The sequence below is a fragment of the Thalia democratica genome, chromosome 7, assembly GCF_965202585.1.
Source record: "Thalia democratica chromosome 7, ktThaDemo2.hap1.1, whole genome shotgun sequence".
NCBI classification, from domain to species: Eukaryota; Metazoa; Chordata; class Thaliacea; order Salpida; family Salpidae; genus Thalia; species Thalia democratica.
Window position 1 is genome coordinate 52,856,054 of NC_139171.1, and position 16,179 is coordinate 52,872,232.

At 25.8% G+C, this 16,179-nt stretch overlaps 1 protein-coding gene across 1 annotated transcript; it reads left to right on the forward strand.

The window, feature by feature from the left end:
• The first annotated feature begins 364 nt into the window (after positions 1 to 364).
• Positions 365 to 12,794, forward strand: LOC145841090 (lysosomal dipeptide transporter MFSD1-like). The gene is made up of 14 exons (XM_082948461.1): positions 365 to 533; positions 820 to 916; positions 2,065 to 2,118; positions 2,467 to 2,540; positions 3,052 to 3,212; positions 3,821 to 3,917; positions 4,888 to 5,004; positions 5,392 to 5,509; positions 5,902 to 5,958; positions 7,104 to 7,260; positions 8,561 to 8,658; positions 9,635 to 9,747; positions 11,043 to 11,145; positions 11,845 to 12,794. The coding sequence occupies exons 1-14, from the start codon at positions 380 to 382 to the stop codon at positions 11,888 to 11,890; spliced, it is 1,446 nt and encodes a 481-aa protein (XP_082804587.1). The 5' UTR covers positions 365 to 379; the 3' UTR covers positions 11,891 to 12,794.
• Positions 12,795 to 16,179: the final 3,385 nt, after the last annotated feature.

The following is a 16,179-nucleotide window of genomic DNA, read 5'->3' on the forward strand; positions in this document are numbered from 1 at the left end:
AAAAGGTATCTTGTAGAGGTGACATAACACTACAAAATAAGACCTGCTTGTAAAAGATGGGTGGCTTAAATTTATAGGACACATTTGTAGGACTGCTTTAAATTGCAGTTTTACATTGGTAGGCTTGAGTAAGTTTTTGGTAAAACTGTTACAGTTAGGCTAAAAGTTAGGGTAATAGTAGTGGTTTAGGTAAAAGTTTGATCATATCTAATTCCAAGCCATCCTAAAGAATGGGTGATTAGAACATCTCCTGTGGCTTTTTTTAACAATAATTACACATTAAAAGTTAAACTAACTAATTAATTTGTATCGATAATTTCACAATGACTTTTTATCCTGTATTTTAATTTGTAACTCTAGCTTGTTTATACAAATTCAAATGGATGAGCCTACTGAAAGGAGCAGCCTCATACAAAAAGAAACTGCCACAACAACAACAACAAATAGCCAGTCATGCTGCGGTAAAGTAAAAGACCCCGGCAGCTTGCCCCACAGGCTGATAGTTCTGTTTTTCATGTGCTTTCTGAGCTTTGGTTAGTTCATTCCTGTGCTTGTAGTTTGAAAAAAAAAAATTGAAAATGTTAAAACATTCATTTTACTTAAATTTTTGCATATACTAAATTCTCTTAAAAATAAATAATTATTCTAAGTAAAAATGCATAAAACATCTGGTAAGAAACACATGTGAACTAGTGTTCGTTTTTTTCATTCATATATTGTGCTTGTTCTTTTTTTCATGTGCTTTCCAAGTTTTGTTAGGTTTTTAACAATTGTACTTGTAGTAGTAGTTCATTGCTAACTTTCAGTTAACTTGCGCAGGTAGCTACTTTTGCTTTGACAACCCCACAGCCTTGCATCAGCAGTTTACTGATGACTTGCACCTTTCTGAAACTCAATATATGCTCCTATACTCTTGGTTAGCTAATTTGAATTGTAGTTTTTATTTTTTCATAGAGACACAACTGTACTTTACTTATTTACTTTATTACTTTATTTTACTAAATTTTATACTGAAAATAATTTGTTTCATTTTGTAATGGCAACTGAATTTTTGTACCTGTTTTAAACATAAGTGTGAAGTTAGCTTGAATAATCTTTTTTTAAATGTCCAAACTTTAGATCCAATTATTTTCCTTATCTTAATAGCTAAATAAGAAAATTAAATTTATTGTTTTAAAGAGCGGTCCTTTGTCTTTAATATACAAAAAAAATCCATTGGATTGGCGCTTGACTTTTAGTGTGGGGCCTCTTAGAAAAAAAGAGTTTTTTTTATCAATTTTTACTTAGCTCAAATTTAAAAAAAGAATTTTTTTTTTTTAATATTTATATTTATTAGCAAATAAATTTTATATAACACTTATTTTTTCCAACTGTTAATATTTTGTACTATTTAGCCTTATTCTAGAATTCCTAATTCCGGAATAAGGCCAAACAGTACGAAATATGAGTTTTGTTATTGATTTTTACTTAGGTCGAATTAAAAATAAAAATGTATAAGTTAAATTATTTTTTTTTAATATTGTATGTGAGTAATGTTAAACAATTATTTTTTTCATTTGTTAATATTTTGTTTTATTTGGCCTTATTTCGTAATTAGGAAATCTATAATAAGGCTAAATAGCACAAAATATTAACAGTTGGAAAAAAAAGTGTTATATAAAATTATTTGCTAATAAATATAAATATTAAAAGAAAAAATAATAATTTTGTTTTTTGTTTTTATTTTTTAATTCGAGCCAAGTAAAAATTTATAAAAAAACTCGTTTTTTCTAAGGGGCCCCACACTATAAGTAAAGCCCCAATCCAATGGATTTTTTTTTGTATATTAAAGACAAAGGACCGCTCTCTAAAATAAAACAAAACGTTTTTATTTATCTTTTAAGATAAAGAAAATAATTGGATCTAAAGTTTGGACATTTTTTTTAAATTCTTGATAACCGTTACCAAGCTAACTTCACACTTGTGTTTTAAACTACATGTGAACAGTAGCATTTCTTTTATGCCAGTAAACTTTATAGCTTAAAAGAATACATCTCAAATATGCTGAATTTATTTTACATTCAGGTACTCATGGCCAACAGTTGTTTTATGTTTCCTCGGAGGTTTTATCATTGACAGGTGAGTTTACTTGTTTATTACCGAATAAAATGTTTTAAGAACAATTATCAGCTTTTTTTTTTCTTAAAGTAAACTAAGAATTTTTGAAATAGTGCATGTATTAAGCTAACATAATTAATAGCTAACAAACTTAGATATTTTTATAATGATTTTTCTTTGTATTATTAAATGTCTAAAAATTCCTTTTAACGAATAAATATGTGTATTTTTAACTTTTAAACTCTTTTTTTTCAATGAAAACTAACTCTAACAACTTTTATTAAAAAACAAATGTAGGCTAAAAATACAACTATAAATATAACATATAAAAGATATTAGCATAGCTTCCAAACAATTATTTTCCAACAGAGTAGTTGGAGTTCGCTTGGGAAGTATTTTGTGCTGCTTTTTTCTACTAGCTGGGCAGATGCTTTTTGCTACAGGTAATTCTTAAAATAAAATCAGTATTTTCTCTGCCAGTGTTTTTCTACCTTTTGAAAAGCTGTGCACAATAAATTACTTAGAAATAAATTTTGTGCACATTAGAATATTGAAAATATGAATTGTTATTAAAAATACTATTTTCAAATCTTTTTATATAAATAATGTCTAAAAACTGTTAAATTGTCTTAAATTAGCCTGTTTTCTAATACAAACAGACCAAAAAAATGAATTCGAAAAATATTTTATACCTTGCCAAAATTTCTGTGCTCAGTAAAATCATTTCTATGCACACTGTCGCGCAAGGTGCACACCATTAAGACCACTTTCTTTCTCTATTTTTAGATTATCAACTTAATTTTTTCATAAGAGGAAACTTTTTTTTAGTGAAATTTTTTGCCAATGGATGTACTTTTTTTCTCCAGATATTTAAAATCTGTTAAAAACAAGCGAGACTATTGGCACAATACCTCCAAAATCTGATGAGAACTTACAAATGTTATATTCTAACAGGCGCGCTGAAGAACTCGTTGTTCGTTATGTGTCTGGGGAGGTTCTTGTTCGGTATAGGCGGTGAAACTTTGTGCGTGGCGCAGAACACGTACGCTTACCAGTGGTTCGCAGGGAAGGAGCTCAACCTGGTGTTTGGACTGCAGCTGAGCATGGCCAGAATTGTGAGATTTTGTTATAAAAATATATTTGTATGGTTTGTAAAAACTATAGTCAAAACAAATTATTATGTTCACTAGAAATATGAGCAAAACAATGTTTTAATTTTTATTAGTTTTTTTGTTAATAACTTTATTCAGTTTTTTCACTATGAGCATACTACCACAATATGTACTTTTTTAGTAATTATTGCTCAATTTATTATCTTATCTGATTTTTTTTTCCTAAAATTATGAACTTTAATTTGTGTGTTATTTAGAAACATCAAAACATTTTAACATACAAGCTTTCTAACTTGACAAGTTTCATAAATGTGTGTAATTTAGTAAAATGTATAAAATATTATCAGTTTTTTTATTGATGCCCTGTAAGTGTTTTTATTAAACTATTTTTCTCACTATTCTTAGCCAAACATTTTGATCTTATCATAACAGGCAGCCTGAAGAACTCGTTAAAATTTTTTTTTTTCCATTTTTGTAAAACTTTCTGCCTATGGACACTTTTCTTTTCCTAGATTTTAAATATGTGGGAAAACGAGTGTTTTTGTTGGCTCGGAGTTTCCGAATGCGAAAACCTGACAGTTTTTGTTAAATTAATTCTTCTCATGCAACAGGGCAGCACAGTCAACATGAATGCCATGATACCAATTTACAATTCGATAAAATCGCACTTCAATACAAGCGACCCGCTCGCTATTTCCCTGTATGTTGGTGAGTTTGAACATTTCCTAACAAACATGTATGTTGTACGTTCAAGTTTTTGGTAAATATAATTAGCAAAAAAATTAAAAAAACACAAATTCTGAATGACTATTTTTCGCTTTCAACTGTTCAACAAGTTTACTAGTTGTTTTGCTGCGCATAAACATTACAATACATATTTTGAGTATTGTAAAAAGTAAGGTTTGACATTTTAGTAAGTTAACCTTTTTGTTAATTATAAATCAAACAAACACTCATTGTTACTTTTTTGTTAAAAGACTGGTTTTACTTAAGTTTCTTTCTTTATAAAATAAATAATTTAATTTTAGGAAAGAAATTCAGTTTATTATTTTCTTCTATACTGAAAATTTTACTTGCTTAGTAAAGATAAAGCCCAAAGTAATGATGAATTATTATATGTGTTTAAATAATATAAGCTATTTATCCAATTGTTTTTTGTTCATTATATTTTTCTGATTAAATTTTAAAAGTTTACAATAACTTTGAAATTTTTATGAAAAAATGTTGGAATATTTATCCATAAATAAATAAGTCCATAAGTTTTTTTTTTACTTTAGTATGAACACCAATATTATCAATGTATGTGTTTTTATATACACTATAATTTATTTTGTGTTAAAAAGTTTACTTATACGTTTTTAAATAAAAAATCTTAAATATTTCATGCTTATATGATTAGAGATGCATCTTTGTGAATGTCATTCAATTATGTTTATATAATTATATGATCAACTCTAATAAATTGTTTAGTGTATAAGATTTTTTCTGCACTAAAGTAACAAAAGTATCAAGTTGAGTTTCTGATACTAATTTGAATATACTTACAAGTTAAATTTTGGTATTTTTAAAGACCTAAATATTTTTTCCACCAACTACCTTAAAGAAGGTTTCAGGTTATCATCACAAAAAGTAGTTGTTCTGAGTATCAAAATTAACTGAATATCAAAATTACAAACAGCGGCTTCAACGTGTCTGTTTTCGTTCCTTTGCGCGGCCATACTCGCCCTGCTCGACAAAAGAAAGCACAGGATTGAAAGCAACAGAAACATGACTGAAACCACTGTGAAGAAGGAAGGCAAGTTTTGTTTGATTAATTTCACATGAGAAAACAGCACTTTTGCTAGATTAAATTAGTGTTAAATTGTATAGACTCCTTATAAATTACATAACGTTTTCAGATAAGACAAAATATTTTTCTTACGTATAGTATTAGTATAAAACAGTTGTTTTGTATTCAAGATTGTATTTTTAATCAATACAATTAACAGTTTTTATACACAAGGCGTGGACGCAATTTTTTTGCATCTTGTTTTTCAAGTTTTGAATACCGAAACGTTGTCAACAGAAAATCTGGCTTAATTGACTTAATATTTTCAACACAAAGATTTACTTGTACACTGAAGTTTAAACGTTCATCTGGTGCTTGTCACTTGAATTATATTAACAATAAACAACTTATTAGACGAAGGGGAAGTGGTGAAACTGACTGATGTGTTCACGTTCAACATTCAGACTTGGATCATATTCATCATTTGCGTCACCTACTACATCGGCATCTTCTGCTTCATCAGCGTTGCAACGTGAGTGTTTGAATTTTCAAGTTAAGTTGTTGCATAAAAGTGTGTTTAAATAGTTTTTTTTGAACAACTTTTCATTTCGAATCAAATTGTCAGTTTAGTACCAGAATGACACGATATTTAATTTTGAAGTATGTTATATTATATAGAAATTTGGATTATATCATGCAAAATATAACGAGCTTATTATTTTAATTTATAGAAATTAATATTTTTAGACTAATTTTTATAATAAATCTATGTGATTTCTGAATTAAATTTAGAGTTACATAGAAAAACAACATTTTTTGCTGGTTAAAAACTAATGTAACTTTTTAATTGAAAAAAGTTGAATAATTTGATAAACAGTATTTTTAATGACTGTTAACTAATGATAAAACTTTGTTTTATTGCAGAAAAATATTTGTATCAAAGTTCGGTTTTTCTGCAACGCAAGCGGCTGCAATAAACAGGTAATTGAAATTTTATATTAAGATGAACAAAAATCAATAGTTCTGCTAGCATATAGTTAATCTATTAATATAAATTTAAGCATTAATTCCCAAAACGTTTCGAAAATCTTTCACAGTAGATTTTTAAATAAAAACTCTACGAACACTAGACAATTACCAAATTGTTTGTCAATGAAAAATGATATTTTAAAAGTATAGCTATTTTTATTATAAGAACTGTTAAAAATGTTTGAAGTTATCACAAGTCACATAAGATAGTATAGAACACAGTAAGTGTAATTTTTGACAAAACATTTGTGCTCTATGAAAATCAATTTAATTACTTCGAGAAACAAAGAATCCATAACTGGGTAGTGTATATCATGATAATTTCTCATAAATTGAATATTTAGCATAAAAATAAGGTTAAAATATGTGTTCCATACTCTTATTAAATAATTACTAACATAAAAATGGACATACAATTTTTTAAAATAAGTATTTTTCAAAACAAGTTTTGAAAAATGCTTACTTAAAAAATCGATGATTTATAAATTTAAACAAAGTAAGTTTTCAAAAATTTCATAAGTACTTAAACTAAATGTATATTATATCAAAACAGCATCAATGTTATATAAGAAAAATGCTACAAACATTTTAAAGAAAAAATAACATTCTATCTAAACAGTGTATACAAATATATTTAACGTTTAAAACTAAATTACATCAAAACAGCTACTTGTATTATATAACATGCACTTGTTATTATTAGCAGAGTTTAAATGTAATCAAAACTGACACTTTGTAAATTCAAACAAAGTACATCGTTAGATGAGTCCAAAGATGTTGTTTTAAAATTATAACAGCAAGTATGTTAAATAATACTTAATAAACTTTTTAAACAACGTAAAATTATATCAAAATAATATGAATATTAAATAAAAATTTACTAAAAGTATTAACAGTCTTGCATCAGAACAGCGTAGAGTAAAACAATAAATATATAAAAAAATATTAACGCGTTTACCTTTCATCAAAAGTATATTAACAAATATTTTAATAAATACTTTACAATTTTTTAAAACTAGATAAAAACAGCATAGTGTTTACAAACAAATAAAGATTCTATAAATACAAATGAAAAACTTATATTTTTTATTTTACAGCATAGTGTACTTGTTATCGGCCATACTGTCCCCGATATTTGGTTTCATGATAGACATGTTCGGTTACCACGTGATATGGGTCATGTTGTCATGTATCCTAGCAACCATCAGTCACTTTCTCATGGCAACTACATTTGTCAACCCCTGGGTGTCCATGGTTCGTTGTTCGGGTTTTGTAGATTTTTGTTGTTGGTTTGTTTGAACATATAGAGTTTTATTAGTTTGAGTGTTTTATTGATTGAACATGCTTTTGTATTTAAAAAAAAGAGCATGTCTTTGTTATCTTAAAGTAAAATAAAAACATTTATTTTATTAAAGTTATATATAAAGCTTTAATTGTTTTATTGATATAAGACACTTTTGTATTTTTGAATAGTACCTCTTTTTCTAAGTTATAATGAAATAAAATCTCTTTATATTTTTAATACTGAGTTAATTAAGCTTTTTGGTAAAACATCAAATGTCCTTTAGTTCAAAAATAAAAAGTTATTGCTTTTGAAAAAGTATGGGTTATTTAATTTGATGGTCAAATTGAAAAAATAAATGTACTCTACAATAAATTTATCATTTTTAACTACCGCCGGCCTAAACTGTACATCTAAGTATTATTTTTTTCTATTTATTAAAAAATTTGGGTGTTATCAACATTTATTTAAATACATAACTATAGTTAAGCTATTTCTAATCATTCAAAAGTTATGGTAAATTATTAAGAGTAGTTTTGTTTTCAATCACGTGGCAACTGTCGGCTAATAGTTTTCTATATGAGTATGGACGGTTTTAAAATACTTTTTAATAATACTAGTTAAAAGTACAAGTTAACTTCAACCTTATCGTCTTGTTATTTTTTTGGTGTGTTTTGGTTGATTAAATGTTTGTGTACATACAAAACTGTCTGTTATAGATGTGAATAGTTTTTGTTACAATCTGCATTTATTGTTTTTAAAACTAAGTGATTGAAACGTATAAAAGTTAAAAAGCTTGTTAACTTGTAATCTGAACTTTGTAAGCACAAACATCTTGTGTTTTACATACACTACAATTTGTAAGCGTAATATACTAAAAAGTTTTAAGCGTTGGTTATCAGTATTTTATGATGTGTTTTATATTTTAAAAAACTCAAAATTAACTATTTAAAACAACAACAGCAACTAAATTAGATTGAAAAAAAAACTATCACAGGCTATTTTAGGACATAAAAAGTATATATAACAAATAACTTTATTATTTTACCAAATACTTCATCTATAAATTTTACTCTTATTTGCAGTCAATGTTGGGTGTGAATAAATAAACAAATATCATAATGTTTTATTTAATATTTTGAATGTAAACTACAGGCAATATTAGGTATCAATAAGCATATAAATGGTATTTTTTATTTCACATATAAAGTAACTCACTGCAGTCAATACTAGATGAAAATAAATATTAATAAATAATTTTATGTTTCACAGTCGATGTTGGGAGTGTCTTACTCGATGACGGCTTGCTCTTTGTGGCCGCTCATCGCCTACATTGTTCCCAAACACCAGCACGGCACTGCGTACGGACTGTCAGTTGAGTTGATTGTACACAACTTGTTCTGCTAAATATTTTTGTCTTGTTTTAATTATGATATTAGTATAATAATAAGTGGTTACATGACAATTCACATTCGGACAATTCAAATTCCGACAATCAAAATTCTTAAAGAAACATTTAAGAGACCATGTCTCAACAGTTAATGTATTTTTGAAAAAATTAAAAATAAATTTGTAGGTCTTATTGATATCTACAGGCCATTTTTTTTGTAAACTTTTAAATATTTATTAAGATATTTAGAAATTACTAAAAATAACTATATTTTTAAGCTTATTTTAGCCATACCTCAAAAAATATTTAAAAAAATTCAAAAAAAAAAGGCATGTAGATATTAACAAAACAAACATACATTATCTTTATTTTTTTTTTAATTTACATTACTTTTTGATTTAAAGTTCTTAAAGTAAATTTAAGAAATTGAATTTTCTGAGTTTGAATTGTCCGAACTTCATACAGGGTTGCCAAAAAACTTGGAAACCTGGAAAAACCTGGAGTTTGAGAAACTTAAAAAAATAACCTGGAAAAACCTGGAATTTTAAACAACTTTTATATGTTAAGTAGAAAAGATTTTGATTTTAGACAAGAAATCTATCACATAAATAATTTTTTTTGTCATCATCAAATTTTGTTTTATTAAAAAACACATTTGAAGTAGCTATACAGTACCTTTTCAATGTTTTAATACTATTTAACACAGTCTTTTACCTTAAACATAACTCTAAACTAAAATAGACTTAAAAATGTGTACGTTTGAAACCTGGAGAAAATTTTCCAAAAACATTCGGCAACCCCGGTCATAGCATATTTAAAATTAAACTAAAACACCATTTATTACAGCCAAAAAAGTGGCATACTTTTAACTATTTTTAAAAGTAGTGTTTTTCTTATGAACTTTTTATTTCAAACTACCAGTTCAAAATACCAAACAAATATTTTTTTTTAACCAGGATGCAGTCAATACAGAACTTGGGTATAGGTGTGATGTCCATATTATCAGGAAGAATACTCGATACCAATGGATACTACACCCTACAACTTGTATTTGTTGTTTTCCTTACTGGTAATTTGTTGTAACATTATATTAATAATTAATACTAATGTATGCTACAACTTGTATTTATTGTTTTCCCGACTGGGTGTTAATTTTTTATTATTATTATTAGGGTTCGTGCGCGTCAGGCTAAATCAGGCCAAGTCAGGCTAAATCAGTATTTTTGAAAAAAGTTGAAAAACGTCAGGCTAAATCAGTTTATTATTTAAAAATTTGAGAAAATCAGTTTTTTCAATGCTTGAAAATTTTTGACCAAAAAAAAATTGAGAAATCCTTTAAAGATCAAATTAAGGTGTGAATTTATTTCTAAATAAAGATTTAGTTATTAAAGACAAAATCAGTCAGTAATTGTAAAAATAAATGCTTAAAACCGTTTGTTGTATCTCTAAAAAAAATTTTAAGAATCTTTTTAACATTTTGTTTTGAGTAGGTTATATACGTCATAATTATGAAAATTCATTAAACAAATACAGTTTAAACATTACAGTTTAGTTCAACAACTTAACTGTTTGTTTGAATTTTAATACTCGTGTAAGCGTTTCATTTTAATAAAACACGACAATGCACGTCGTTTTAATATAAATCTTTTGGTTATAATGTTTTTACTTATAGATTAATTAAATTGAACAATTGTGTTTAGTAATATATATTAAATTTTTACACTAGTAATAGATTAGATATAACACTTATTTTAAAACTCGTTACTGAATTTGTTATTTTAAGGGTATAAAATATATAGAGTGGGGGGGTCAATCACCTTTTTCACAATTTAGTCTTATTTTATTGAGTTATAACTAAACTATGAGTTGCTTTTTGCAGATTTTTAAAGCTCAAAATATTTTTGAGATAAAGCTGATTGAAGTCGGAGACTATAATCGTACTAATCAAGACCCCCCAATACCTAAAATGACTTCTAAAGGGGATTTTACTTACTTTAAAAAATGTCAGGCTAAATTGGTCTCAGTCAGGCTAAATGAAAAAAAATTCGCGGACGAACCCTGTATTATGTATATTTTTTTTTTATAAATGTTTATAACTTGTAATCATTTGTAACAACTTAGTAAATTCAGCGTAATAACTGCACTAATGGATGTTACACCCAACATATATTCATAACTGTTTATTAATTTGATTTATTATCGTTTGAGGTAAGTTTTTCAATGTAATTTTTTTAAGATAACTTTAGGTAAACTATTCAAATAAAAAAATACCTTTTGTTAATAGCTAATTTACTTTTTTTTCCATAATTAAATAATAAATAATAATTAAATGTAGTTTATGTAAATTATTAGTTTTTTTTTCAGCTGCTTTTGCATTTGCTCTGCTTCTTTTTATTATTGATGCGAACGAAAAATCAAATCTGAACATTTCTGCCAAAAAAAGAAACGAATTGTCTAGCTTGTTGGAGTAAGTCGTTGTAAATAACTAAAATTAGTTTACAAAAAAAAATAATATAAATTTAGGTCTATAATAATTGTTTTAGTTATTCAAGATGAAATTTTTTGGATAAATAATTAAAAGCAGTGATAATTTTTTATAAAGTTCAGCTTGAATTTTTAAATTATCCAAACATTCTTTTTTAGTTGAAAACAACAAAACCGGCAATACAAACAAATTGCAAACAGCTGCAATATTTTTGTTTTGTTGTGAAAACTTTCGATTAAGTTTTTTATGATTGAGTAAAGTTTTTTTTAGGAGGAAAGTGCATTTAAACTTTTAAGTGTCTTTAAACATTATTATACTTTATAAAGCATTTGATCTTTGCTAAAGTAAAAACAAAGTTTAACCATATTTTTAATTACTATAAACATAGATACCACTAGTTAAGACTTTTTTTTGAAATATTTAACCTTTTTTAACCTTAACTTCGATGAAATTCTGAAAATATGTTGTTGTTATAATGTTTAGTTTATAAAATAATTATAAAGTGGCAACCCTGTATGACATATGAATCGTGAAAAAATAATATAAAATATAAAACAAAAAATGTAACATTTAATTTTAATGTTTCATAAATTTTACTGGTTCCTTATTGAAATTGCCACATTTTATAATAACAATTTAGTATAAGATAAAAAAGTAAAAATACAGCAATTTTTTTTTCAGAAATCAACAGCCGATAAAGAAAGAGGGGAGTTTTGAAGCCATTTAATTATATTCACGTGTGTGTCTTAAAATATCTTGTTTTACTAAAAAAAATTAAAGTATCTAGCACATCTTTGATTCATCATCTCATTTAAGGCTGCTTCATGATTGTAAGTTTGTGATTTTATTTTATATGTTTGCAAGACATGGATGTTTTTTTTTTCATTACTTGTTTCCAGGATCAAAAATAGTTTGAATATTTTCATAGCTCACTGTAATATATCGAAGTTACAACGCTTTCTTATAGTTTTTATATAACTTTGAAAACCGTTTGCTTTTTTCTATAAAGTTATTGCTATACCAAAAGTTAAAGAAATTCTTATAGAAAATTTATTAAAATTTAGTAACTAATATAACTCATTGAAAAAAAAACAATTTTGTAAACTACTCTGGTTGATTTTGTTTTTATTTTCATTATGCATAATTTAACAAGAACGAAATAGTAAAAACTTAAATCAATGACTAATCTATAGTTTTATTTGTTTACATAAATTAAATGTTTAAATTTTGTTTAAACTATCTCATATTTACAAATCCACAAATTGTTTCATTATTTTACTAATTTGTACATTTTTTAGCAATTCCAGCCTTGCCTTTAAAAAAATACTTTTCATATCCAGTATTGTTCTTTATATGGTTTTTTTTTTCAAATCACAGTTTCATAAGTTATTTTAGTTCGTTGACTGTTTATTTTTTTTCTAAAACTTGTGTATGTTATGTTCAAAGATGTGTTCCTTTTAAGGAGTTGACAATAAGTTTAAACAATTTTTTCTGAACAGCTTTCTTGGTTATGCTTATATAAATAAACTTTAAAAACTTCAGTTTTACAACTGTTTTCAGTACCGAAGAATAATCTAAAACTCACTGTACATTTTTTTTTCGTATTTTTATAAATAAAAACAACCGTACTACACTATATTGTTGCACACTTTATTTATAAAGTTTTGTTTTCACTTTGTAACAATTTAAGCTGAAAGCTTTTTATATGTATGTATATATATATGTATATATAACGAGCTTTCAGCTTAAATTGTTACATATATAATATGTAAATATAAACCTTAAACATAACTTGTATTTCATTAAAAAAACACAGTTGATGGTTTTAATTTGTTATACTTGATAGTATGTGTTAGTTTTTAAAAACGACTAATGGTGCTATCGGTATTTAATTATAGGATAGACTTTACATCAGATCAACATTTAAATTTACAAGCAAAAGTTTTAGAAGTAAGAAAATAAAACTTATAAGTTTCCATACTTTTTATACTTAAAAATAAAAAAGTGTAAAAGTGTTATTATGGTGTCGGTGATTGATAAGTTTAAAAATCAATTTGTGTAACAAAATCTTTTTAATGAACATTAATTCAGCGTTTTCTAAAAATGTATTACTGTGATCACAATTCAATTTTAAAATAAACTTAATTGTTTGTTTGCTTGATGTTAATACTTATAATGTCTGTCGTTGTGTAGGATGTTAATTAACTTAAGTTGCAAACATTGACTTATATTTTTGCAAAACTAAAAAGTTTTTCTATACAATAAAAAATGCCATAATTTTTTTAACTTTATGTTCGCGTTTTATTTAATAAAGTTGATTACTAAATACGATTTATGGTCCACAAATGTTTAAAAGTAACAACTGAGACATGAGTACAACATTAACGACATTAAATTGTTTTTGTTAATGTCACTGAAAAAAGTTTTGGTCTGAAGATAACGGATATATAAGTAAGTGAATACTTTAAGCCATTTCTATAATTCGTATTTAAAATAACTTGACTTTTTAAGAACATGTATATTTAGTTCTTAAACAAAGTTATTAAATAAAATTTGTTTTTAGTAATAGTTAACTTTTTAGTTGTAGCTTCTATAAATTTATATATAAAAATATTAATCCATTAGAATAGCTTGTTCTGCTGATTAAAAACCTGAAAAGTATTCTAAGACTCAATTTGATAATTATAGAACTTAAAACTTACTTAAACCTTTTTGTATGTGACGCAGAGTTACAAATATAATGTTTACTTACTTAATACTGTTAAGGAAAAACTGTTATTTTTTGTTATTGTCAAACACTAGAATCAAAACTTGGGCTAATTAAACTGAAATACAAAAAAAAATTTATTTATTAACAAATTGTAAAACGTAAGTTGAAACTTGAAGTCATAGATAAATACCACGGCACTAAGTAAACGCGGGTTAGATACATATAAAGTACAGAAATAAAGTACAGTTGGAGTATTTTACCTTCAATTTAAAATGTTTCCAGAGTAATTCTGTATGATGAACCTTGCTGAGCACAAGTAATAACTAAAACACTTAATACCATAAATAACATTTACTACATAAAGTTCACAATCTAAAGGACTTTAGCATAAAGCAAACTAATAAAATAAATAAATATACTGTAAGGCGACGGTAAAGGGACTTATTATTCTTAGGGGAAAGGCGTTGCTTACAAATAAACGCAAGTATAAGAAAAAAATCTAAAATAAAACTTGAAGATTTTTGAACCTTTTTTATATTTTTATTAAGAAACAAACACACTACATATTTTTTTTACTTGATTACTTTACACTTACCAAGTTAATTTTTGTTTTACTTTGTAGATTTGTTTGTTAAACTTTCAGAACAATTATAGACTGCTGCTTAACCATTACATATTTTGCTTAAACTTAAACCTAGTTTTTTTTAATGAAAATGTGTTTTAAAACAGCTGAGTCTGGGCTAATCTATTAAGCGGGCCTAATTTGGTAGTCTTTTTTATAATCCGAATATTCATAAAAAGACGTTTGCGTTCCTACCGTTTTATACTGAAAATAATAAAAAGAAATAATCAATTTAGTACCACAGAGTTAAATGAAAATTAGATTTGTATAATATTTTTTAATTATTTTGTACAAGAGTTTTGATAAGTAAAAGTAACTTATGGGCTGTGTAATACCTAACCCTGTGTCAAAATATTCGTTAATACTTCTTTAAACTATGTTCAAAATAATCCTAAACTTAAAATAGAGTACCTTTAATAAGCAAACAACACATCGTGCATCATAAAACGAGATTATTTAACATAATATATTATATTTTCCATCAGTGTACACATTAGTTTGCATAGGATTTAATGTAGGGCAAAAATATACTTTTGTTTTACTCTCATTTTTTAATTTACTTTATTGTTCTAATTTTTTTATTCATTAGACTGAAGCAATGCTTTATCGTGTCAATCTAGTTCTAATATTGCAACAATTACTTACTGTTACATTAAACTAATACTGTTACTAATACTTAACAATTCCTATCATATTCAGTATCATTAGAAACAACTAAAACTTGATTATGATACATGAACGTTGTTTTATTTTTAAATAAGTATGTTTTTATTTAGTATTAGGCTACATATAAATTTTCGTTTCATGATATTCCACTTATTGTCCTGCACAAGACATTAAATGGTATCCGTGATGTGCGACTCGATAACCGAAATGTTTTTTTGTGCACTAGGTTTTAGGAGAAAATATTCTGAGCGCTTTTTTGTCGTTAAATAAACAATACTTTAACAATTAGAGTTAATAAGTTCTTTAACAATTTTTAGAGTAGTAAACATCAGTTTTACCATTCTTTTTACAAAGATAACCGTTTTTATTGAAGGTCAAGCAAGTAAATAAAGTCATGTGTAATTCTACTTGCCCCTTAAAAAGTTACATTTAAATAACCAAACGTGAAAACTGTCTATTTTAACTGAAAAAACCTTTTATAAAACATTATTAGGCTAACAAGGTTGAAATATCAACACTAAATACGATTAAGTATGTAAATAACAAAATTTAAGAAAATGGCTGTAGTTTACTTAAAATAAAACAGTAAAACAAGATAGAAGGATTTTGAGAGATTCTATTTAGACAAAAGAATTAAGAAAATAAAAAGAACACTAATGCCTTCATGTGAATTTCTATTATTAAATGTTGAAACTTCATTAGGTAACTTAATTATGTAACTTAATTAAATAAAAATTGATGTAACTTTATTCCATGAAAAAAAAAACAATATATCTGTAAGAAGGTAAAACAAGCGACGAAAAAATGTTCTTTTTACAGTTCGATTTTTACATTTCGAAACTTTTGATTACTTTAGAATTTTAGACAACTGTTTAGGTTAGCTTCTATGCTAGTATTTGTTTCAAACTCAGTAAACTTTAATTTAGATTAAAATAAAACTCATGTAAAGCATATTTAAGTTTTGTTTAAAGTTTGTAAATACCATACTACCTCTCCATTCATATTTAAAAAATTAACC